Source organism: Python bivittatus, unplaced genomic scaffold (genome assembly GCF_059951505.1).
Source record: "Python bivittatus isolate LINGU-HERP-01145 unplaced genomic scaffold, Pbiv_v1 ctg000020_np1212, whole genome shotgun sequence".
In the NCBI taxonomy this organism is placed as follows: Eukaryota; Metazoa; Chordata; class Lepidosauria; order Squamata; family Pythonidae; genus Python; species Python bivittatus.
Window position 1 is genome coordinate 68934075 of NW_028277030.1, and position 24855 is coordinate 68958929.

General features: G+C 39.3%; 1 protein-coding gene across 7 annotated transcripts in view; it reads left to right on the forward strand.

Moving 5' to 3' along the window:
• AKAP7 (A-kinase anchoring protein 7) overlaps window positions 1-24855 on the forward strand; it is an 83040-nt gene that overhangs the window by 6326 nt on the left and 51859 nt on the right. For all 7 annotated transcript variants that reach the window (XR_015796129.1, XR_015796128.1, XM_025175801.2 and 4 more), the window contains 3 exons: window positions 670-815; window positions 4643-4779; window positions 16219-16379. Coding sequence is in view for 5 of the 7 variants with exons in the window: in XM_025175801.2 (XP_025031569.2) it covers window positions 670-815; window positions 4643-4779; window positions 16219-16379 (444 nt within the window). In the remaining 2 variants the exon portion in view is untranslated. The remainder of the gene's footprint in view (window positions 1-669; window positions 816-4642; window positions 4780-16218; window positions 16380-24855) is intronic.

A 24855-nucleotide genomic window follows, 5' to 3' on the forward strand; every position in this document is an offset into this window, starting at 1 on the left:
ACACTATTTCCTAATCATCTTGAGCCTACTATGTTTTATGTTTTTCAAGCTTTTAAGTTATGGCCCTAATCCTGATAGAAACATTTCAAAGTTTGAATTCTCAGTGCTTTCTTAGCCACGACAAATGTTTGTTCAGGCAGGCAGGACGTTTACCCATCAATGTGTTAAAAGTTGAATTGAAAAACTATTAGCAGAATTAAGCAAACTGGTACTTGCCAGATATTCTGGGTTTTAGTTACTATTAGTTACTGCCAGTGTAGCCAGTGGCAAGGAGTTGTAGCCCAAAACATCTGGAAGCTCCAGGTTTCCAATCCTTAGTAAAATATTTGGATTGGAGCCAGATTTGTACTTAACAGTATGTTGTTGGGTTTTTGGTTTTTTTTAATATTGAAAAAAGAGGGCAGTGTGGACTTTGTTTTTAGTTTCTCCTTCCTCCTGCACTCCTTCGCATTACTTCCCAAGGTGGAGGAACATCTTGAACAGTGTAGGAGGTGGTGCTAGAGATTTGTTTCTGTCTAAGAAAGGATGGAACCTTGCCATTCGGATATGAAAATAAGGATACAGATTATAATGTCTGAATGGCCTTTTGATGTTGTATTTATCAAATGTTATGCATTGTTCTACTTACATATGCTTACAGTGCAATAACTTGTTTTGCTTTCTACCCAGCCTCGAGCAAATCTAAACCATCTGTTAAAAAGAAGAGAAAGAGAATTACTGGAAAGGAGAGTGAAGAAGACAATATAATAAAGAAGAAAAAGGAAAACCAAGACAGACCCAATTACTTCATTTCTGTTCCAATCACAAATCCAAAGGTGGTCTCCTTTGCTTTCTTAAAATCTGCTCTTTTAGTGGCCAAAATAGCATGCAGTTAATAAATCACAGTTTAGTCCTAATCACAGTAATTAGTTTCATATTGTTGGCACAGGAATCCCATTGATTTAAAATCATGGTATCTAGAAATGCCTCGCCTATTCTGATTGCAAACAATGACATCTAAGATATATTTGATAAATAAGAGGATGACAGGAACAAGGATAGTAAGAGGCTTGTTTGAAAACAGGAAGATTTTAGACAAATATTCTGCCCAGCTAGCATTTTTTTCTTTCCCTCCAACACAGTATCTGGGTTTGCATAACATGCTTGGTTAAAATGTGGCTGGTTAGTTTGTGCTTAGTGTTAACTTTATCATTTGTTGTGTTATGTAAGCCTAGGCAGTTGAGATGATTCTCACAATCATTATGTGTTGTAAGAATGCAGCTAATAGAAAGGTTCTATTGGGTTGTTTTATCCTGTAGAAAATAGGATGCTGGTGTAAGAAGGCTCTGGTGACACCATGTACTTATCTGGGATATTTCATCTCTTAGCTAGACCTTTCCTTTCAACTCTCGTGATTGTGTAATTTAATAACTAAGATAGTTGGTCTGCATATCTATGTTGCTTTATTTACATTGTGCCTATAACTTCATTTTAAAGCATTTCTTGTTAACATTACCAGGAAGGCATGCTCTGAAGAAAGTTGGAAAGAGTCAGTGATAGGGTTTGTGGATTTTATTTAGGTTCCCCCCCTTATCCCCCCCTTGAAATAATTTAACCACTGCTTTTCTTAAGAGTGTTCACTGAAATGGCAATGCCTATCTTACCTTGAATAATCTTGAAAAGCTAAGCAGGAACAGACTTTGGATGGGAGCTCCCTGGATACATTCAGGGTCACAAGTTAGGTTGTGAAGTTAAAAAAGGCATTCCAGAAAAATATACTGGCAAATCACATCTACATTGTTGTCAGGAAACCATGGAAATGAAACTTGCAAGCATCAAGCTCAGCCCAAAGGAATGGACTTTATGGTGAAATAAATACTTCTATTTGAGCTAGTTCTTTATCAGACTATATGCCATTCTTTGAATTTCTGTCCCCCTTAAATTTGACACTGAACTCACTGCACTCATTCATTGTCATTGGGATACATTAGCCATGAACTGATAGTTCTTGTTAAGCACAGGTTATGGTTTGGTTTTGACAACCTCAGTAATGGCACCCCTTACATATTCATCTGCAGCAGATATGAATAGTTCAAAAAGATAAAGTTGAACATATTCTTACCACATTGTTTTTGCTTTGTTTCTCTGCATAACAAAGTAATAATTTAAAAAGCTCTATTTCCTTGTATGTAATTATTGAATAGAAACACTAAGTTAAATAATATAATAGATTTAGCAAAACAAGCCTAATTTTTCAAACTTCTCTAATAAAGTAATTAGATTAATTTTTTATAGCAAGATTTGTGTTAGGATCACTGTAGAAAACTTAAATATAGAATAACTCAAAAGAACCCAAGTAATATTTTAAAATTAGGGTGCATATTTATATTCATGGTGCAATGTAAGGTGCTGGTTGTCACTTTTAAAGCCCTATATGGCATAGGGCCTAGTATTTGAGATCTGCCTGTCTCCCATTGTTTCTGCTACCCAGTAAGATCTGGTATGGTTAGCTTTCTCCTGGTCCTGTCAATTAATGTCATCTAATAGGACCTAGGAGGCAAGCATTCTCTACTGCAGCATCTCTCACCCCTGAGATTTAGATGCCTTCCACCATTTCCCAAGTCATGGGTTAGGGTGACTTGGGGGTGGGTTCTTTTGTTAAGCCTTCCAGAGTTGCTGGAACTGGATGACCTAGTGATTTTAGATATAAATAAATAATTTCCTTGTCAACTGGCAAGATCAGAAAATGTAATTTACAACTTCTAGAACTGGGGAAAATTAGGTTCAAATTCTTATCCATGTAGATAACTGGTGGATGAAATATAAATAATACACTTCTGTCGTGTACGTCTCCTTATTCAGTTGCTGAAATGTTTGGAAAAAGTTGTTTTTCAATTTCTTCCTATACAGAAATAGGCTTGGGATGTCAGACAAGTGTTTCTAGTAATGGCACCCCTTACATTATGGAACTTTTTTTTAAAAAAAAGTTTGCTAGTTGCTCTTTTTTTGGCTTTGTTTTACTAATCACGAAAACCATGTTTGTTTGATATAATTCCAATAAATTTGTTGAGTTAGTCTAGAAGTTCTTAGAAATTCCTTGGAATATACTTTTGTAAAAATAACTTATGAATGTTAATTACAAATTATGCACCCATCAAGTAATTATGTCCTTATTCTATTAAATCAGGTTGGTCTCCATATTAAAATTCCTTTCATTTCAAAGAAATATCAGTAGAATAATGGATAATTATTTGAATCTCTCTAAATATTATTTAGGCTGTTCTCTTATTAGAGATGTTCTCTTGTTAGAGATGTAAAAGTTATGGCCTCAAAATCCTTTTTTTTATGGCTCTTAGAAATAGAGGTGGAAGAGGCCATTTAGGCGATCAGATCCAATCTCTTGTTCAGCACAGGGATCCAAATTAAAGCATATTTACACCCTTTTCTGACATGGTATCAAATTGTCAAGTATTGTGGGTACAGTTTATTTCAATCTGAAGAATTAAAGGGGTTACATTACAAAAAACTTTTAATGTAAGGCCTAAAATAGGTTTTAAAAAATCATCAATAAAAATCACATCTTCTCCCTACTTACTTTAGCCCTCATTCTCTCCCATCATGTTAAATGTGTCCCAGGCCAACAAAAAACTGTACAATCCTGCTCACGTAACAGGGAAGCACCTCATTCAGATGCTTTGTGCATCTCTAACTGTGCTAATATCCACCATCCCATTGCTATGGCTGATCTGTTTTCTTCTAACTTAGTGAAGTTATTTTATAATCCTGTAAGTAATTGTTTGCTAGCCTCTCTATGAATTCAGCGTCCCAGGCACTGATGACCCAAGAGCATTCAAACTCTTCATGTTGATGTGGAATAAAATGGACCTTAATTCCTATATCTATATCTATTTAATATTTGAGGATGGGCTGCTCGTTCTCACTGCTATAACTTCTAAGCTAGCCATACCTGCTGTTAAAATAAGGATGATATAACGCAGATGTTTTGTGGTAAAAGCCTCTCTTGCTGCTTTTGTTCTGGCATTTCCAGCCAAATGGACTGGACATGTCATCACATTTCTCTTCAGAAAAAAAACCTAATACAATCTGCCCTTTTTTCAATGAGTGTATTCATTAATCACTGATACTATTGCATTTGCATGTTTTAATGGGAAATCTTACTTGCTCCCATGTCCTTTGCTTAAGATTTATGTGTAGGCTAATGAAAGCAATGTTTGTGAAAGCACATAATCAGGCACAAATGGTGTACAGTGACATGCTTTTGCAAGGAGAAACCATTAACAAGATGTGACAGCAGGATGCCATTTTATTCACTAATTATTTATTCCACATCAGCTTCAAGTTTACTGAAGCAGATTTAAACCTCCTAATCAGAGAGATGATTATATACTTGTCCATTGGAACAACTTTGGAAAGAAATGCCATACACTGGTCTAGTTTCTTGCATAAGTCCCACTGAGATATAATGGATATTCTGTCTTTGTCGGTTGTGTTTTTCCATGACCCTACTGACTACAATATTTGTTTACCTAGAACTAAAATGTTCAATCTCTCTCTCTTTCTCTCTCTCTCTCTTTCCTTTTGCTGTTGATTGTAGTAATCTTTACAGTAATTTGGTTTTCTATATGCTTCTGTTTTATCTTAGATTATAAATGGCATTCAGACACTCCAGAACACAATCATGCAAAAAGATAATAGACTCTCCAAAGCAATGATTCATTATGGCTCTTTCCATGTCACCCTCTTAGTGATGCATCTGTCCAGTGAAGAAGCAATTAGCAAGTATGTTTTCATTCTGAAATCCGGTGTTGTTTTAAAATCTATTTTGTTTAGGATAAAACTGGGAAAAGAATGACAATTGAGTGGGAGTAATAGGTGATAGTAGAAACAATTATTTGAACATTAATTATGGCATCAATTATGTACCTGGTAGCATACCACTGATATGTTATTAATATGAATTTCTTCCATAGCACAAGAGGAATTAGCTGTGAATTAATGTTCCCAACACATACTTAGTAACGATGTAGAGTGATAGGCACACCATTAATACATTAGCACTATACATTAGTACACATAAATAAGCAATGCTTAAACTTACTTGGTGGCCTGTGTTATTGTTAATAATTTGGGTTGACAACTTGTGCACAGTTCACGTCACTCTGATCTCAAAAGGGTATCAGAATAGAAAATAGTGAAAAAAAAGAATGACCTGTGAAGGATTTGAAGAGATGGGACAAAAGATAAGTACTCCAATTTAAATATAGGGGCCATTTCTAAAGTAACTTTCCGTTTATCTCGGTCTAGAATTTGTAATTCAAAATGATTTCAGATAATTTGATACGAACACCTTTTGTTTTTACACAAACCAGTTAAAAGTTCATGGACAGGAGAAAAGGGTAGGTTGAAGATTTGAAATCATATATGAGAGAAATTCAGGAAAATAGGTAATTGGACTTTGGAATATTTAATAATAATAAAATTTTCTATAGTGCTTTTACATATATGAGATACTTCACATAATTGTCTTATAATACTGGTATTATCATATCCAATTTGCTAGTAAGAACTTTGAAACTATGTTTTGATGAGTGCATCAAATGAATGCAAGGCAGACACAAACTACATTTGATATTTCCTGTTTTCATACTCAGTTTCTTAGATTTTCTGCAGTCTTCATCAACCTGGTGTTCTTCAGCCATGTTGGGATTACAGCTTCTGACTTTGAAAGGCCAAGCTGGCAGGGGTCCCTATATGCCTGTAGAGTATCAGGTTATAGCAAAATGTCATACATCAGCTGTGACACCAAGGCTGGGCAAAAGAAGTTGCTGTGATTGTGAGATTTTCATGGTGATGAGCATTGTCCAGGAGGTAAATAGTTGTGAGGAGGTGGGCCACGTTGACAAGCTATGTCTGCTGGTACTATACCAACACCTAGCTGCATAGGTGAAATCCTGGACCTCATCTCAGAGTTGAGGTAGACATTCACAATCCTTTTGGTTTTGGGTGTTGTCAGCCTCCCTTGCCCTGAAGAATGGTTCCAGTTTAACTTGTGAGTTAATGGCTTCCATGACAACCATAGACTTGTTATAGAAAATTATGGCCTTGACATATTGAGAGGGGGAGAACGCGTGCTTAATCTGGACTTCATGTCAGAGCAGATAACATGATCTGAAAATGGAGGACATTTAATATCTGTTCTTTGACTGGGTCAGATCATTTCCTTGTCACTGCAGCTCCCAGCATCTCTAGATCTGTGCGGAGGGGCGGGATCCTTTAGATTGGTCTATCCCTGGAACCTAATAGATCCAGAGGGTTTCTGGAGAGCACTTGGGGATTGTTCTGACAATTTGACAGGCAATTCTGTTTCATCTCTGATTGGTCTATGAAATACATAAGTGCCAGCACTTGTTCCTGCAACGCCTCTGCCTAGTCCAGATTCTAAGCAACTCCTTGGTTTACTGATGAGCTGTAGGGAATGAAGTGATATAAAATATGCCTAGACATGGTGAAAACTCAGAAATGGACACAATTAAACACTGAGATGAGCTTGTGTTTGAGACTCCATGGCAGCAGTAACAGCACCAAAGTGTCACTTTTTCTCCACATTTATTGCACTCAGAAATTGCTGCCCAGCTGTTCCATTTAGAGTAACCTGGATTCTTTTGATGAAGGATGGGTGGGACAGGCACATTGGATGAATTTGCGGGTTTCTTGGTAGATATTTAATTTGGACTTCTTTTAAGCTTCTGGAACCAGAGAAAGTGGTAACTGTTCCCTGTAGCCTGAATTCTGCCATCTATGGATTCAGTCTATGTCCTTCTCAGTGCCTTTGGATGATGGTTAAGTGAGGTGTGAGCAAATGATAAGCACCTCTCTGGAGGAGGGCGTCATGCCACCTACTTTAAAGAAGTAATGTGCTCTTGTCTGAAGAAGGCCTCTTTGGAGCCAGTCCTTTTTAATAATGTTCACCCACTTTCCAACCTTGGTTGAGAAGGTGGTGCCAAATCAGCTTCAGCGTGAATGAAACAGATTATCCAGATTCTTTTCAGTCAGAATTTAGGCCTGATTATGGGACAGAAATGACATAGGTTGCTCTTTACCTTTGTCTATTTCAAACTAGATCTTAATTTTCTAGTGAGTATATACTTACGTTGATGGCACCACTGAACTCCACTTACATGCTTTTCATACATTGCGGCCCTTGGCTGTGAGCCTTATGAATTTTGACCAGAAAAAAAAAGTTAAACTGTTTTGGGAACTTTGTGTTCAGCTCTGACTTCTTCACAAAGCAGCTAATGGCTTGAGTTTAGTAAAAATAAATCTTGTGGTAAATGGGAAGATATAATGAGTCTGTGGCTGAACCTCTCAACATAACTGTGCTAAAAGCCAAAACATTTCCATTTTACTTGCTTCCAGTAATTTTAGCTGTGATCTTAAATCCTAAAGTTAGCAGATGTTGAATACACTTGATCTGCAGCAAAATTCACTTTTAACATAGCTTTAAGTTAATGAAAAAAGTACTGAAGTTTCCTTTCTGACATATGCAGTCTCTTAAATGTTATATTTTATTTAAGGATTTATAAAAAACATGCCCTGCTTATAAAATCTTGTTTTGCCACATCCACTGGCTTTTCTTTTCTTTTTCTCCCTTCTTCCTTTTCCTGCAGTTTCTTTGTCTTCACATAATTCAGTTTATGTTAGTGCACTCATTATTTCTGAATGCTTCTTCAGTGCCAACATTATCTAGCAGTAGAAGTGAAATATGGAAATTACCACTTAAAAACTATTGAATATGAAGTTTCAGCCTTCACTAATTAAAAGTGGGATCATATGGAAGCATGTCTTCTCCTTCAGTCTATGCCTCAGCATACCATCAGTTACTGAAAACCAGTCTAGAAGCTGAAATACAGATAGTCCTTGACTTATGATGGTAATTGAGACTGGAACTTCCATTGCTAAACAATGCAGTTGCAAAGCGCGACATCATGTGACCACATTCCTTAGCAATGGCAATCCTGGCAATCCCCATTGCCAACGTTAATCAAATTCCACCTGTTGTTAGCCGAGGACCCACCCCAATCCAAGACATTCCAGGCTTGGTCCCTCCAGCCCTGGCCTAAGTAAGGTAAGGGACTGCCTCCTCTTCAACTCCCTCTACCTGCCTATCTCTCTCCCATCTCTGCCCTTTTGGTTTCTCTGCACCCTGCCTTGTGGGATGGCAAGCAACCCCAGAACTGCACAGCTCTGGGGCTGCTTGCCACACTGCAGCTCAGTGCAAAGCTGCAGCTGCCCCTGACAACCTCAGCTGCCCCAGCCTAGCCCAGTAGCATGGTGTGAAGCCACAGCGCCCCAGGAAGCCCCAGCCACCTCAGCAGTGTGGCACAAAGCCTCACCCACCCCTGGAAGCCCTAGCAGCACAGCATGAAGCCACAGTGCCCTGGAAAGCCCCAGCAGCATGGCATGAAGCTGCAGTGCCCTGGGAAGCCCCAGCAATGTGGCGCGAAGCTGTAGGTCCCCAGGAAGCTGCAGTCGCCCTTGCCACCCAGCATTTTGAGGTCCCTTCTGCCCTGCACTCCACCACCCCAGCTGACCTTCACCATCATCTTGTTCCCACTGCTGACGAAGCGTGCCTGCCCTGGTCCTTCGCAAGGCAGTTGCTGGCCACATAAGGCCATCTTCTCCAGGCCTTGCAAGGAAACCGCTGTGTATGACCTGGGAAGAAAGCCTCATGCAGCCAGCAGTTGCCTCCTGAAGGGCCAGGCCAGGCATGCTTGGTCAGCAGCGGGAGCAAGAAGACAGCGAAGGTCAGCTAGGGTGGCAGGGGCTGTGGACTGCAGGGAGCTAAAAGGGCAAAGATGGGGGGGAGATGGGGGAGGGGGGAGTTCAAGCACCCCTGCGATCATAGTGCGGGCGGGCTGCCCAGTGTCTGAATTTTGATCATATGACCGCAGGGGCAGTGCAATGGCTGTAACATCGGGGACTGATCGTAAGTCCCTTTGTTCAGCTCCACTGTAGCTTTGAACAGTTGCTGAACAAATGGTCATAAGTTGAGGACTACCAGTATGGCATTGCTTCTGGAAATAGTTAGGTTCAGTCTATGGTATATCTCCAATGGAAATGAAACCTGAGTTTATGAGTTTATTGTTAAAATGTCTCTCTGAGTGTCCTTACTGTCTGAAATTGGCAGAATAATTCCTTTGCACATGCCCAAATATGAATGGTATGTTTTCCATTTAGTTTATCTTGGTCAAATATTCTTCTAGCCTTTTTTTCTCTACCATCAAACTAAAAAGATCTTCCATCTCTTAATGTGACAGCACCTTTTCTCTATGCCCCATATCTTTATTTTGATAACCATCCAGTTTTATGAAAGAACAGTGGCCTTAGTCTCCTTTAATGCTCACAATCTCCCTGAGATGTTTGTATAGCTGTTACTGACATAATTACCTTATTTTTCCCAGCAGTCACTGAAAGGTTATCTAAATATCTTGCTATCTTTGCACCAGTGGGATGTAACAGTATCATCTTGCTAGTTACGTTTTCTGTAATTGATTCATTCCACGAAAAGTTCAGATGTCCAGCCAGCTCATCTTCTGTCTTTTGTGAGGTTATCCTTATCTGGGAGGAACCTATCTGCTGCAAACACTTATTTCTTGTGGCCTCGACCTTGCATTATCTTAGCAGTAGCATCTCCAAGAAGTATATTATATACACTTTAATTATAATAGGAGTTCAGGGTCACAGTTTGCTTGTTTGTTAAACCTAACATGAAGTCACTTGAAATATTGGCTCGAGTGCATTTACCTGGATTTGACTCTGCCTTTTACCAAGTAGTTTATACAGTCAGGTCCAGAAATATTGGGACATTGACACAATTCTAACATCTTTGGCTCTATACACCACCACAATGGATTTGGAATGAAACAAACACAATGTGCGTTAACTGCAGACTGTCAGCTTTAATTTGAGGGTATGTACATCCAACTCAGGTGAACGGTGTAGGAATTACAACAGTTTGCATATGTGCCTCCCACTTGGTAAGGGACCAAAAGTAATGGGACAATTGGCTTCTCAGCTGTTCCATGGCCAGGTGTGTGATATCCCCTCAGTACCCCAATTACAATGTGCAGATAAAAGGCCCAGAGTTCATTGCATTTGGAATCTGTTGCTGTCAACTCTCAAGATGAGATCCAAAGAGCTGTCACTATCAGTGAAGCAAGCCATCATTAGGCTGAAGAAACAAAACAAACTCATCAGAGAGATAGCAAGAACATTAGGCATGGCCAAAACAACTGTTTGGAACATTCTCAAAAAGAAGGAACGCACCGGTGAGCTCAGCAACACCAAAAGACCCGGGAGACAACGGAAAACAACTGTGGTGGATGACCAAAGAATTCGTTCCCTGGTGAAGAAAACACCCTTCACAACAGTTGGCCAGATCAAGAACACTCTCCAGGAGGTAGGTGTATGTGTGTCAAAGTCAACAATCAAAAGAAGACGTCACCAGAGTGAATACAGAGGGTTCACCACAAGATGTAAACCATTGGTGAGCCTCAAAAACAGGAAGGCCAGATTAGAGTTTGCCAAACGACATCTAAAAAAGCCTTCACAGTTCTGGAACAACATTCTATGGACAGATGAGACCAAGATCAACTTGTACCAGAGTGATGGGAAGAGAAGAGTATGGAGAAGGAAAGGAACTGCTCATGATCCTAAGCATACCACCTCATCAGTGAAGCATGGTGGTGGTAGTGTCATGGCGTGGGCATGTATGGCTGCCAATGGAACTGGTTCTCTTGTATTTATTGATGATGTGACTGCTGACAAAAGCAGCAGGATGAATTCTGCAGTGTTTCGGGCAATATTATCTGCTCACATTCAGCCAAATGCTGCAGAACTCATTGGACGGCGCTTCACAGTACAGATGGACAATGACCCAAAGCATACTGCAAAAGCAACCAACGAGTTTTTGAAGGGACAGAAGTGGAATGTTATGCAATGGCCAAGTCAATCACCTGACCTGAATCCCATTGAGCATGCATTTCACTTGCTGAAGACAAAACTGAAGGGAAAATGCCCCAAGAACAAGCAGGAACTGAAGACAGTTGCAGTAGAGGCCTGGCAGAGCATCACCAGGGATGAAACCCAGCATCTGGTGATGTCTGTGCGTTCCAGACTTCAGGCTGTGATTGACTGCAACGGATTTGCAACCAAGTATTAAAAAGGGAAAGTTTGATGTATGATTATTATTCTGTCCCATTACTTTTGGTCCCTTAACAAGTGGGAGGCACATATGCAGACTGTTGTAATTCCTACACCATTCACCTGAGTTGGATGTACATACCCTCAAATTAAAGCTGACAGTCTGCAGTTAACGCACATTGTGTTTGTTTCATTCCAAATCCATTGTGGTGGTGTATAGAGCCAAAGATGTTAGAATTGTGTCAATGTCCCAATATTTCTGGACCTGACTGTAGATATAGTGACCATATTTTCTTGGAAAAAATAAAGGACAAACCTGAAAAGGGGGGAAATCTGAAAGAGGTTCATAAGGATTTTTTTTTTAATTGTTTGTTTATATGCTAATTATGTTATGTTTATATATATATAGTGCTTTACAAAGGAAAGTTCAAGAGCAAAACCAAGAAAATAAATAAATCTAAAGAACAGTTTTCTTAAATAAAGGACTGTCCTTTATAATAAAGGATATATGGACACTGTATTTATAGACAGAAAAGTTGTATGAAAGAAAATAGAATACTTCAAGGATCCATGTTATGTTCCAAAATCTTAAAACTACATTCAGAGGTCACATAGCATAGGACTTTTACAGATATTTAAATTATTTTTCATGATAAAGCATTTAAAGTATATACCACTACTTCCCTTGATTTCTTCTTTAAAATTGCACCCAGAACATTAGTTCATTTATTTATTTGTTTGTTTGATTGATTGATTTCTATAACTACCCATCTCAACAAGTGACTCATTACCCCCAAATTGAAAAAGGATATAAAAAGACAACAGATGCTAGCCCTGTCTTGGGTCACCAGCATGACAAGTTTCTGTTGTAATGTAATATCTAATTGACTCCAAGCATCACAACTCTCAGTGAGAAAGAGGATTGCATTTCTCCACGTAGCAGAACTAGAAATGGCAGAAATGAGAGTCATTCATGCTTCTGCTTTTGTGGCTCTCAGCAAATGAATCAGGTATTGATTAGAGACAGTCAGCAGAAGGTCTCTGAGACAGTTAAGTTTATAGGGCACCTAAAAAGCATTTGTGTGTATAGGATAGAAAATGATTAGGGAGAAAGTTGGGTGGCTGAGGGCATAGATAGTATTTAAGAATGTACTAAGAAAAGTATGTCCCTCTGCCAATGTCAGCTCTCCCAGGTAAACCAGACAGGAAACATGACTAGATGAGGCTAATTCTACTTTATTGTAAGGCTACATTAACAGAATCTTGCAAGTCTGAAAGTACAAATTTCCTGCTCTCCCTATTTACCACCTGAGTAGTTAGGGTGGGTCCTTCCTAAGTTTTTTTCTTTGTCTATTACTCTGTTGCGGACTCGTTTCTCTTTTATCTGATCGTTCCCTAGGCCGCATCTCTCCCCAACCATCTTCCAGGGTCACCCTCATATTCCATCACAGCCAGTACCTACCTCTCTTTCAGAGATATCAAGACCAGTCAGTTCTTAGTGTTTATGTGGCTTGATTATTATTTTTTTATTTATTTAGAAATTATAAATCTGGTGTGAATGACTTTTGGAACTCCCTACATTCTTGTTTGGGGAGAGCTGTGTATAAGCTTTCTTGGTTAGGTTTTTCCCCATGTAATATTTGCTTGTTCATACATGCAATCCACCCAGACCTTCCTTCTCAGAGAATGGAAAGAAAAACCACTGTGATGTGGCTGGTTCCTGTACTTGTGATGTATTAAAAAAAAGGGCTGCCTTTATGACAGAAACTAGCTAACCACTGCCTGTTTCTTCAGCATGTAGGCAGTGAGAGGCCTTGGGTTTCTTCACAGAATCTAATATTAGAAACTGTCATGTGAAGAAAAAGAGTTGCTGGCCTATGTATGTGAACTTAGCCTTGAAACAGTCTATCTTGAAATTATTTACTTGGTGCATTTATATTCCAACTTTTTCTAAAAGCTCAGCAAAACTTTTAATTTAATGGGAATTTATAAAATTATCCCACCCTCCCATTCTACAGGTGGTCCTCACTTAACAACCATTTGTTTAGTAACTGTTCAAAGTTACAGCGGTGCTGAACAAAAGGACTTACAACCGGTCCTTGCACTTACAACCGTTGCAGCACCCCTGTGGTCACATGATCGTAATCTGGGTGCTTGGCAACCAGCTTGCACTTATGACAGTTGCAGCGTCCCAGGGTCACATGATCGCCATTTGTGACCTTCCCAGCCGGCTTCCGGCAAGCAAAATCAACAGGGAACTGCGTGATTGGCTTAATTGCTGCATGATTTGCTTAATGGCGCGTGGTGATTTGGTTAATGCAAAAAAGGTCGTAAAATTGGGCATAACTCGCTTAACAACTGCCCTACTTAACAACAAATTTTCGAGTCCCTATTGTCATTACGTAAGGACTACCTGTATACCTCATAATAGCAATCTTATAAGGTTGGGTTAATAGACCAACCCAGCAAACTCCCTGGTCAAGGAGGGACTTAAAACTGGGTCTTCGTAGTCCAAATCCAAGAGCTTATCCATTATTTTCACAGGCTGTGTTACTGCTTGCTATTTTGTTTCCTTGTTCTTTTTCCTATGATAGCTGAAGTTAAACAAAGTCATGATTTTAAAAGTGATTTTAAAGTTGTGTTCCAGGGAACACTGATAATTCTGCTACCCTTCAGTAACTTCTCAATCAGTTGTAGTAAGCAGGTTTCTTTGAAAATCAGCTTCTAGCTGTTGATTCTCCCCCATAGTGTGTTGCCATGGGAGATTATTAAATATATTTATAGGCGCATGGTCATGTGCTGAAGTAATGCGGCTTTGAAAAGTGTGACATACGTGGTCTCTAGGACATGACATGGGAGCCTCTACAGTTCACACAGATACTGTGCCCTTCAGAGTTCCACAGCAGACAAAAAGGAGTGGAAAAGGACAGCTAGGAAATGATTAATTTAAAGGAAATTATTGTCAGAGCATATGCCTAATTGTGTTGATCAAGTTCCATGTTATATCCTGAGCCACAGTTAGGGCTGTAGTAGGCTGTAGTGGTAATCATTAAAGGAACTAATTGCACATCTTACCATTTCTTTGCTGAAGGCATACTTTGTGTCAAAATGAACGTTTTTTTAAGTAGAATATATGAAAGAAAGGATGCTTGCTTAAAAGGTAGTTACTGCCACCTAGTGATAGTTATTTGAGTGCAGTGGCAACAATAACAACAACAAAGGTTTTAAAGACCATAATAGGCTTAATAAGGCTGAAATCTTAATGATGCCTATTGGGCAGTAAATCCCATTAATTATTTTTAAGCTGTATTGTGTTTTAATCTTATTCTTTTCTCATCAGAATAACATTAAATTGTAAGGTTAAAAAAAAAAAACAGGGTCCTGGCCCAAGGTTAACTATATCATTTCGTAATTAAGCAGGGCTCTGAATTCAACTCTCCCAACCCCTAGTTTGACACTTTACTTTGTCTGTGACACTGAAGGAACATGATTAATTTTTAAAAATGTGCAGGACAGATCATGTTAGGTTTTATTATGCTTTCTATGGCAAGTTATGTTATAGATATGTTACGTTATGCAACTTGATCTGAAACTATTTATTTATTTATTTATTTATTTATTTATTTAGCAAATTAATTTAGCAAATTAAACCATGCTAGGGAAAAAGCATTTTCTTATTGTGTGAGTTAGAGAAAGCGGTGTGCAAAGGATGCCAAAATGGGCTATAAGGAAAGGCTGAACTACCTCTGCTCTCCTCCTTGCCTCCATTCAAATTGCAAGCCTATAAAAAAAATGTGTAGTTGTCCTGAATTTATAGCTAACTACAGCTAGCATTTTGTACAACTGCATATGGTGGATTGATAATTTTAATTATTCTTAGTATGCTCTAAGCAGGAAAGTTATGAAATATAATCAAGGAGCCAATGTAGAAAATAATTAATAAAGGTAGTCCTCGCGTTATGACGGTAATTGGGACTGGCATTTCCATCACTAAATAAAGTGGTTGTAAAGTGTGACATCACATGACCACATTGTTTAGTGATGGCAGTCCCTGTCGCCGTCATTAGGTGAGGACCCACCCTGATCCAAGCGATTCCTGGCTTGGTCTCTCCCAGCCCCGAGCCTTGGTAAGGTAAGGGACTGTCTCCTCTTCAACTCCCCCCACCCGCCTATCTCCCCACATCTCTGCCCTTTTGGCCACTCTTCACAGTGGCCCCAAGGCTACTTCTGCAGTTCTCCAAATCACACATGCCATTCTCGCAATGCTTTGGAAACCCTTTGGAAAGCTTCTGAGGCCTTCCGAAGCATCACAAGAATGGCACATGCTAATCGGAGAACGACATACGCTTTTTGAGAATGGCACGAATAGCCTTGGGAAAAAGGCCTGGTGTGGCCAGCAGCTGCCTTGCATAGGGCCCGGCCGGGCATGCCTCAGCAGCAGCAGGAGGAAGACCATGAAGGTCAGCTGGATGTGGCAGGGCCTGCAGAGCGCAGGGCGATGGGGTGGGTGGGGCTTTGCACTGTGGCACTGGGATGGCTGGCTGGGGCACAGGGCCTGAGGTGGCACTCCTTGGTGGCGGCGTTGGGGCTGAAGTAGAGGCCTGGAGGCAGGGGTGGCTGGCTGAGATTGCTGAAGGCCCTGGGACTCTATTTTAGCCCCAGCACCACCGCCGAGGAGTGCTGCTGTGTAGGGTGGCCAAAAGGGCAGAGATGTGGGGGAGATAAGTGGGAGGGAGTTGATAGGAGGGGGGGAGTCCTGTGGTCACAAGTGTGGGCAGGCTGTCAAGCACCTGAATTTTGATCACATGACCATGGGGGTGCTGCAACAGCCGTAACTTTGAGGACCAGGCATAAGTACCATTCAGTGCTGCCGTAACTTCAAACAGTCTCTGAACAAATGATCATTAAGCAAGGACTACCTATAGTAAGCTAATGTAGTGATTATATGTATTAAACCTGAAATGTGTATGTGTATGTATGTATGTATGTATGTATGTATTACTTTCTTCCTGATAGTGCAGTTGGTGCTTTCTTGGAGAGTGGAGGTTTAATTGAAGAATTACTACAAGGAAAGCCTGTGGATTTATCTTTTCAAGGTACTGATCACTTCAGAAATCAAATTGGATTTGTGAAGTTGACTGAGAGTGATCACACAACCACGCTTTTAAAGATAGCAGGTAAATCTTTTTTATTATTATTACAAAGTCGTCTTAAACTTTTTAAAAAGTGTCCTTTTGGTGTTGTGGCTACATTAGTCTTGAACAAGCTTGATTCATGTGTGAGTCTTTATTTTCAAGAGTTAAAGAGAATGCAAAATAGTAGCTCTAGAATCAAAAGAGATAATATCACTACATAACCACTCTCATAGAATCGCTGGCAACTGCATGAGCATTCACCCATCCAAGAAGGATCAGATACCCAAGTTTGATTCAGATGTAATAGGAAATCAGATTTCAGGCTATGAGAACAAGCAGAGATACACTTCAGGCACATGCAGTTCTTTCTTACTATTTTTCTTTCATGCCCACAAAAAGTAGCTTCAGATTAAAGACTAATCACAGTTCCTTGTGATGTCTGTAATTGAGGAACTCATAATGTTGAGGCCAGCTATAGTCTAAAAACATAGTTTGATCTTGACTTGTTTTTTAGTAACATTGCTTAAGCAACTGTAGATCCCTACTTTTCTACACTGTGCAAAACTATTATTAGTATTCACAGGTATAGAACAAGTAACATGAACATGTGATTTACATTTTTTTTTAAAGCTGGAAATTATTTTTGATCATGTCAGAAATTAAGATATCAATAAATGAAAGATTATCATTGGTATATTACAGTGACAGCCCCCTTGCACGCAATACATAGCTGTTTCCGTGGCCCAGTTGTGAGGAGAGCAACAACTGTTATCTGCAATCACAAAGCTAGAGGTTTCCTTAGGCAGAGATTCAGATTCATGGGTAGTCTAACCATCTGGAAGCCAACCTCTGTATTATAGAAAAAGCCACAACCAGACAGAAAAATAAGGACTGCTATTGCTGTCTCATCCGTGGGATCGTGTGTGAGTGGTTACAGAGCCAAGTGTTCTACATGAGATTGGTTGGACTGCACTGAGCAGTTAGGCTTCCTACATAAACAATGCTTAAAACAGAACTCTACCATAACTGCCAGCTTTCCCATTGCAAGTAATTCTCAACCCATTTTAAAGCCACCCTGGGATTGTTGTACTTTGCCCTTGCTATTTCAGATCAAAAACACTTTTAGTTTAATGTCTGTGTGCTTGTGGGTTTAGGATTTGCAAAGAGTATCTTCTGATGTTGAGCGGGCCTATAGCCAAGGCCACAGAGGGTACAGCCAAAGAGGACTCACCCTGTATATTTCAAATGTGCAAATTGCTAAGTGTACTGCTTCCCCAGAGCTTCCAGTACTTCTGAGTTTAAAGGAAAAAAAAAAAAGAGGAGTAATTAAGTGTCTGGCCATCCCTGAACAAACGTGTGTGTCTGTGTGTATACACACACTGTGTATATACACACAGACACACACACAACTATATTTACATAAACGTAGCAACATGTATCTGTGTACCTTTACCTATTGGATTGCAAAACATTCCTCCTGATGTGATTAATAGAGGATTAATTTTGAAAGTATTAAAAATGTACAGAGAAGCATACAAAATCTTACTCTCTCCATAGCTCTAGAGGATCCTTGAAGATGAAATGCATATTCCTTGAGAGTGTTGCATGGCTGCAAATCTGGAAGCCAGCAATACTCTGTTTGAGATCTGTTTTCTTAGTTGGGTTGAGTGAAATATGAACTGGGAGGTGAGGGGCAATCACAGCAGTGTCTTTAGTGAAAAGAAAACAAAAAATGCAAGATGAACTCTTACGAGTTTCATCGGTTGCTTAAGTATGAAGAGGAGAAGAGTTGTTATTTCAAGTGATTTAAGGAAGTAGAGATTTTAGGTGCTTGCACCTCAGTGGAGGTTGGTAGTTGGTGTCTTGTGCAGGTAGGGATGTGTAAAATTTCTGTCTGTAGAATTTATTTCATGTACTACATACATACTGATATCTGTCGGAGAGTATAAGTTTCATGGGGGCAGGAATGGGAAAGGAAGAAGTTAAATAGTGAAATGAATGTCAAAAGTATGATTTGTTTTACTTTCATCCTTTGGTGATGTCAGTTCTGCTTTTAGGCCCATATCGTAGAAATTTTGATTGCAATTATAATTTTGGTTGGCCACTCCAGAATGCAGCACTTTAACTCTGCAATAAAACAGATTTATGGAGGAAGAAATTATCTCTGGCAAGTGGTCAGGATGGCTATAAACCATTTTCAGAATGAAAAGTTACCTGCTGTTATGTATCATTTTCTGAGGAAAGCAGGGAGAAAGTAAAGCCTCCATGCCCTGCTTGAGAATTGCCCCATGATTTTTGCCTGGCTACCATGAGAAATGAGAGGTTATAGGCACCGGATCTGATTGAACAGGGCTCTTCTGATTGTCATGTGTTCTTGAAATGGGAGCAATACAAAATGGGTTATTAAAAACCAGAAACCATCTGATAAAGCAAAGTGTTGGAAAAATAAATTAACAAAAAGATCTCAGTGTTGGAGAAAACCCTGGAGTTTGTCATTGTCCTTTTAGACTGTTCCCCAAATTCCAATCATTTCTTGAAAAGTTTTCCTTTAAGACATTATTAGATATAATGAATGTTCTTTTGTGCTCTAAGGAATGTGAAGTCATACCATGCCTGAACATTGCATGACTCACATTAGGAGCATTTTTCAAAGTTGCAAAGGCCACAGCCATCTTGAGTATGTTTTGCATAGCTTAATATAAGATTCACAGGCGTGCTATGTATTTCTCTAATTTCCAAATGATTAGTATGAAACTGGAGGATGGAGATGGGGGCAGTTTTAGCAGCATTGAAAAAATTCTCAGGGAGAATGAGATAAACATGTTGTTCCACTCATGGAAAATAAAACACACATCCTTTAAAATAAAACAGGATTTCTTAGAAGAAGGAGTATTTTTTTCAGCTTGGACCTTGTTAGCCAAAGATAGTATTATTTCCAGTTCTAATACAAAAGCTTCTAGTATTGTGTACTGCAATACTTAAGCATTATTATTTTTTCATTGTATATCTCTGATATGAGAGCCAGTTTGATGTAGTGGTTAAGGCACCAGGCTAGAAACCAGGAGATCATGAGTTCTGTTTGGCCTTAGACATGAAGCAAGCTGAGTGACTTTGGGCCAGTCACTCTCTCAACTCTAGGAAGGAGGCAGTGGCAAATCACTTCCAAATCTTGCCAAGAAAATTGCAGGGACTAGTCCAGGCAGTCGCCAGGAGTCAACAATGACTTGAAGGCACAAACAACAACAACAGCAACCCTATGTTATAATTTTAGACCTCTGTATAAGATGTTTCTAGGATAGATAGGGGATAACCAATTATGAGAGAAATGGAAAGTCAATCCTACTCATGCATATGCAGAAATAAATACCAATCACTCTAGTGGTCTTTTGTTCTACCCAGTTATGTATATGACTTCATGAGGTATCACATGCCATGCTACTATATTTTTTCCTGACAACTGTGTTTCTAGAGATTCACACAGTTTAAAAGTAGGGTCAAGTGTCTACGTTAATGAGTTTTTTGGGATGGCTTAGCCAAATGAAAATCTAATTAACTTATATGACAATGTTGGGTGATTTGAAATGGGCTGTGCATGCAAGAAACCCCTCAACCATCACATAGCTGAAAAAACTCTGCATGGAGGAGTGGGAAAGAAGTCCTCCCAATCAATGTCAGAGACTGGTACACAATGATAAGAAACACTTAGCTCGAGTTTGTTTCTGCCAAAGGGGGCAATACCAGGTATTAGAGCCAAGGGTATATTTACTTTTTCCACAGAAGGAAATGGCATATCTGTTAATTTTTTGTTAAATAAATGAGTGCAAAGTCAATTTTTCCTAGTTTTTTGGTTCAATTACATCACCTTTATATACTGTTTGAATGAAGATAAAATATTGATATGTCTACAGATGTTAAAAAAGAAAAAAACTTTACATGGGGTGTACTTTTTTACATTACTGTAAATATTTCTTGTTTCAGAGAATTGTGTGGATTAATCAGAAATAGTAATAAAATTGAAGTTGATGGACATGAAGCAAACAATGGCATATTCTGAAATCTACATTTTTATAGAGAAAACTGCTAAAAAGTGGTGAACGGTGCTAAGATACTTGATTTCAAGATCCTTTCCCCATAAGTCAGAATGATTAGTGAGTTCTAGGAAAATAGTTTCACTATGGTTAAAAACTTGATCTGTCAGTCACATTATTCCCCTTTTTTGTCCTCTTATTTCATTCTATTTTCTTATTTTCCTCAAAACCAAATGTGTCTATTTTTGGAAATGCATTGCCAATATTTGCATATTCTTTTGAATCTACAAATCATTAACAAAGCTTCAGAAGTGTTCAGATTTGAACTACATTTTGAGCTGCATATTCATTTGTGGCAAAGCCACCAGCCTCGGTCATCATGGGTTTCTCTCCAAGCTTCAAAGGACAAGGCAGGGAGAAGAAACAAGGGCCATCTGGTTGCTCCAGGACATGGTTCCTCAACCTTGGCGACTTGAAGATATGTGGACTACAACTCCCAGAATTCCCCAGCCAGCTGGCTGGGGAATTCTGGGAGTTGAAGTCCACACATCTTCAAGTCACCAAGGTTGAGGAACCCTGCTCCAGGAGATACTAAGAAAATGAATGCCCCAGCCGTTGCCCTGCCTCCCATCTTCCTAGCTTTAGCGCTGTTTTCTTTTGCCACATGGGAAAAAAAATGCTGCTCGTGCATGGGAGGCGAGAAGTTCCGATAGTGGATGGGAATCCCATAGAAGAAGAAGGTATTTGCCAGTGGGAAGCCATCTGTTTCAAATGTGGAAGGAGCCCCAAAAATCTTTTTGAATCCCTACAGTTTGCTTCAGAATTCATCTAAAACCTGCATGCACCTCTATTTTTGTCTTTCTTTTTCAATTTAAATGTATTTTTTTCACTTATTCTTTCTTCTGTTTCATTCTTTTTTTCCCAATTTAATTAATTTAAAAACCAGGCTTATTCCCTTAGGTTCTTGATTCTTTTCCTAAAAATTGCAAGTGTAGTGGTGAACAAGAAGTGGGTCGTTGCTGGATGTTGTTGAAGATGTAACTTCAGATGTACTATCTGTCAGCTTTTTGTAACCTACTGACCACAAGACACAGAAAGTTATAGATTGTTAGGGGTTCTCTCTGTGGTTTTATCTCTTACTCTTCCTGCTCTTCGTTGATGAGATTGTCAATCTCAAATTTGTCCTTCCTATTTTTGCACATGAACATTCTACTCCTAACTTTCCTCCTGGTAGAATTTAGCTAGCTAGCTGCTGCTGTTCTGCCTACCTGATATCTCTTCTATAACTAAAACTTATTTCTGTTAAAGCCACGAAACCTGCTTCAGTAAACTTTGCACAGGGTGGGCCCCACTCTCCAGGAACGTAAAACGCTTCCTTGGCTCCCAAATACATCTCATAAAAACAAATATATATCATAATAATCTGTTCTTGTCTATTGGCTATCACTCGTAAGCAAAGGAAACATTTTCAACACAGTGACATGATATCATGTGTTTCCTTTGCTAGATATTTTCACAGATGACAAAAAACACATATTGGATTGCTTGTATTTGTGGCTGTTGCATTGTCTAATTCCATTGTACTGTTATGATAATTATACTGTTTTAACTATTGTTTCTACTTTGCAAAAAAGAGTATTAGGTTGTATATTGTTTATTACTGCACCATAGCAATTTAGAGGAAGAACAGTATAAAGAAATGACAGGACATGAGAGCATTTAAGGTCAGCCAACAAGCAGATTATACAAATTTAATTAGATACTAATCTTGTGCTGGCATTGTTCAGATTGCTAATAGCATCTAGCTTTTCCAGAGGAACTTGCATAATTTTTGGCAACAAGTCTCTAAAATAATTTAGAAGTAAAAGTTCAGACACAAAGCAGGACTTCAGTATGTATGTAGATTCACACTGTAACTATGTGCAACACAGATCACTTTGAGTGCTATACTGTTTTTGGCTACACAGTTATAGCACCATACTATTATCTCTTGGAAGCAGGAAGTGTTTATACCAAAATTGAGATCTGGGGTGCAGTGGGAGACCTGAAGAAGCATTTTCTGCTTTTTAGTCATAATTTTGGATCGTTTTTCAGCATATTAGCTATCAAGACTGAATATATTTGCATCCATGAGATCTGCAGCTATATAAATTTGATAGATAAATAAAGTTAATATTCTTTTTATTTTGTTCCTATTGTGTTTCTAAATACATTCATTTAAAAGACTTTTTTCCCCCTACTATGCCTGTCATTTTTTGTGGGTTAGGTGCTCATTGTCTGAGAGCAAACATCTCAGTGGCTGTTAATTGAACCAGGGTTTTTACTGAAACAAATAATCAATAAATAAATAAGCAATCTAAGTGCTTAGAAAAAAATGAAACAAAACAGCATGTTATCTTGTTGAATGCACTGAATCCGTTTGGGATTCTAAATGCTGCTACCCGAAGAAATGTCATTCTGGCCACAGTGCAAAGCATATATTTTACAAAAAGAAATGTACACTTTAAAATTTCCTCAGACAGCAAATATGGTAATAGAAATCAAATCAGTTTTGTGCTGATTCCCCTGTTAATATAGATGAAGTAATTTGATCCTAGATTGTTATTAATTAGAATAAATAATTGGACAGAAGCTGTGGTTCCTTAAATAGTGAATTTGTCAAATTTCAACAGTCAAATGGAAGCAAGTTCAAAAGGCAGCTTCTAAGATGATGATGAGTATGGAAAGCAAGCCCTATGAGGAACAGTTAAAGGACAGGGGTTCATTTAGCCTAAAAGAGAAGTAAGGAGAGATAAGATAGCAGCTTTCATATCTGAAGATATCTGAAAGGTTTTCACACAGGAGGAGGCCTGGGCTTATTCTCTTTTGCCCCAGAGGGTAGGACCAGAGCCAGTGGGTTAAAATTTACAGGGAAGGAAGTTCAGGCTAAATGTCAGGAGGATTTCTTGACTGTAATTGCTGTCAGTGGAACAGGCTGCCGCATGTAACGGTTTAAGGCGAAGTGCCAGGCATTCTCCAGTGAATCCTGTACCAAGCAGGGAGTTGGATTAGATGACCTTTAAGGTGACCTTTTTTGGTCTTTTCCAACTATATGATAAAGGAGGGGAAGAAAATTGGTGGACATACAAAAGCTCGTGGTCAGGTTATGTGTAAATTGGGCTTGTCTCCTACAGCAGGGTTCCTCAACCTTGGCAACTTTAAGATGGGCGGACTTCAACTCCCAGAATTCCCAGCCAGCCTTGCTGGCTGAGGAATTCTGGAAGTTGAAGTCCACCCGTCTTAAAGTTGCCAAGGTTGAGGAACCCTGTCCTACAGTACCAGCTACTTGTTCCTGGGAATGTCAGAAGCAGCAAGACTGAGGGCATATCCACATTTCCGCTGCTTCTAGTGTCTAGTCCTTCAAAAATGCTCACCACCACCCTTCTTCCAGTATGAAGAGCACTCCCAAGCAACCTGCCAGTCTACTGTTTGATGCTATCATCTTATGGAAGGTTATCCTTTGTTCTTTCTTCCCCAGCACAAAGTATTGCTCTGCAACGTGTCAGTCTGTTCATTAGTGAGCTGTAGGTGGGACGAATTTGGACAGTAAAGACCGCTGTGATAGGCCCCACGGGAGGCAGCCATAGACTTGCTATAGACTCTAGAAGGTAGAGCAGTGTTTTTCAAACTTGGCAATTTTAAGATGCATGGACTTCAACTCCCAGAATTCCCCAGCCAGCATAACGACTGTGGAATTCTGGGAGTTGAAGTCCATGTATCTTAAAGTTGCCAGATTTGAAAAAAACTGTTGTAGAGCAAGATTGGGTGATCTTTTTTGATGGAGGTGTCAGGACTTTCTTCCTCAAAGTCCGATTCAGAAATAATGCATTTCTTTCAAATAAAGCTTCAGGATGTACCATACTTTGGCATCAAAGTCTTTTCCTGCTTCTTAGAACTCTTATGAGAGAGGGAGTGTGAAAGAAAGATGGAGACTTGGTAGTTCTGTGGAAGTGGGACCATCTGCATCTGCGTATCGTTTTGATGACTGCTAGTTCCCTTATCAATCTGGGAAATAGCTCTCACGCTAGGAGCTGCATGTTGTGAGTTATTTTATTTATTTATTTATTTATTTATTTATTTATTTATTTATTTATTTATTACTAAATTTGTATGCCACCCATCTTCCCCAACGGGTGACTCTGGGCAACTCACAGTTAAAATCAAAACCCCGACAACAATTAAAAATACCCCATAAATAATTAAAACTAATTAATCCATTAAAAATCAATATAAAAAACAAACCCTATACAAAATACTAAAAACATTCAAGATGATGGAGGGGGCAAAGTCAATCACCCCACAGGCCACCTCCACTGGTGCGAGCCCCCATCCGCCCTCCAGGCCTTCTGGCACAGCCAGGATTTCACACCTTTCCTGAAGGCCATGAGAGTGGGGGCACACCACACCTCGGGAGGGAGATGCTCCATAGAGTGGGGGCCACAGCAGAAAAG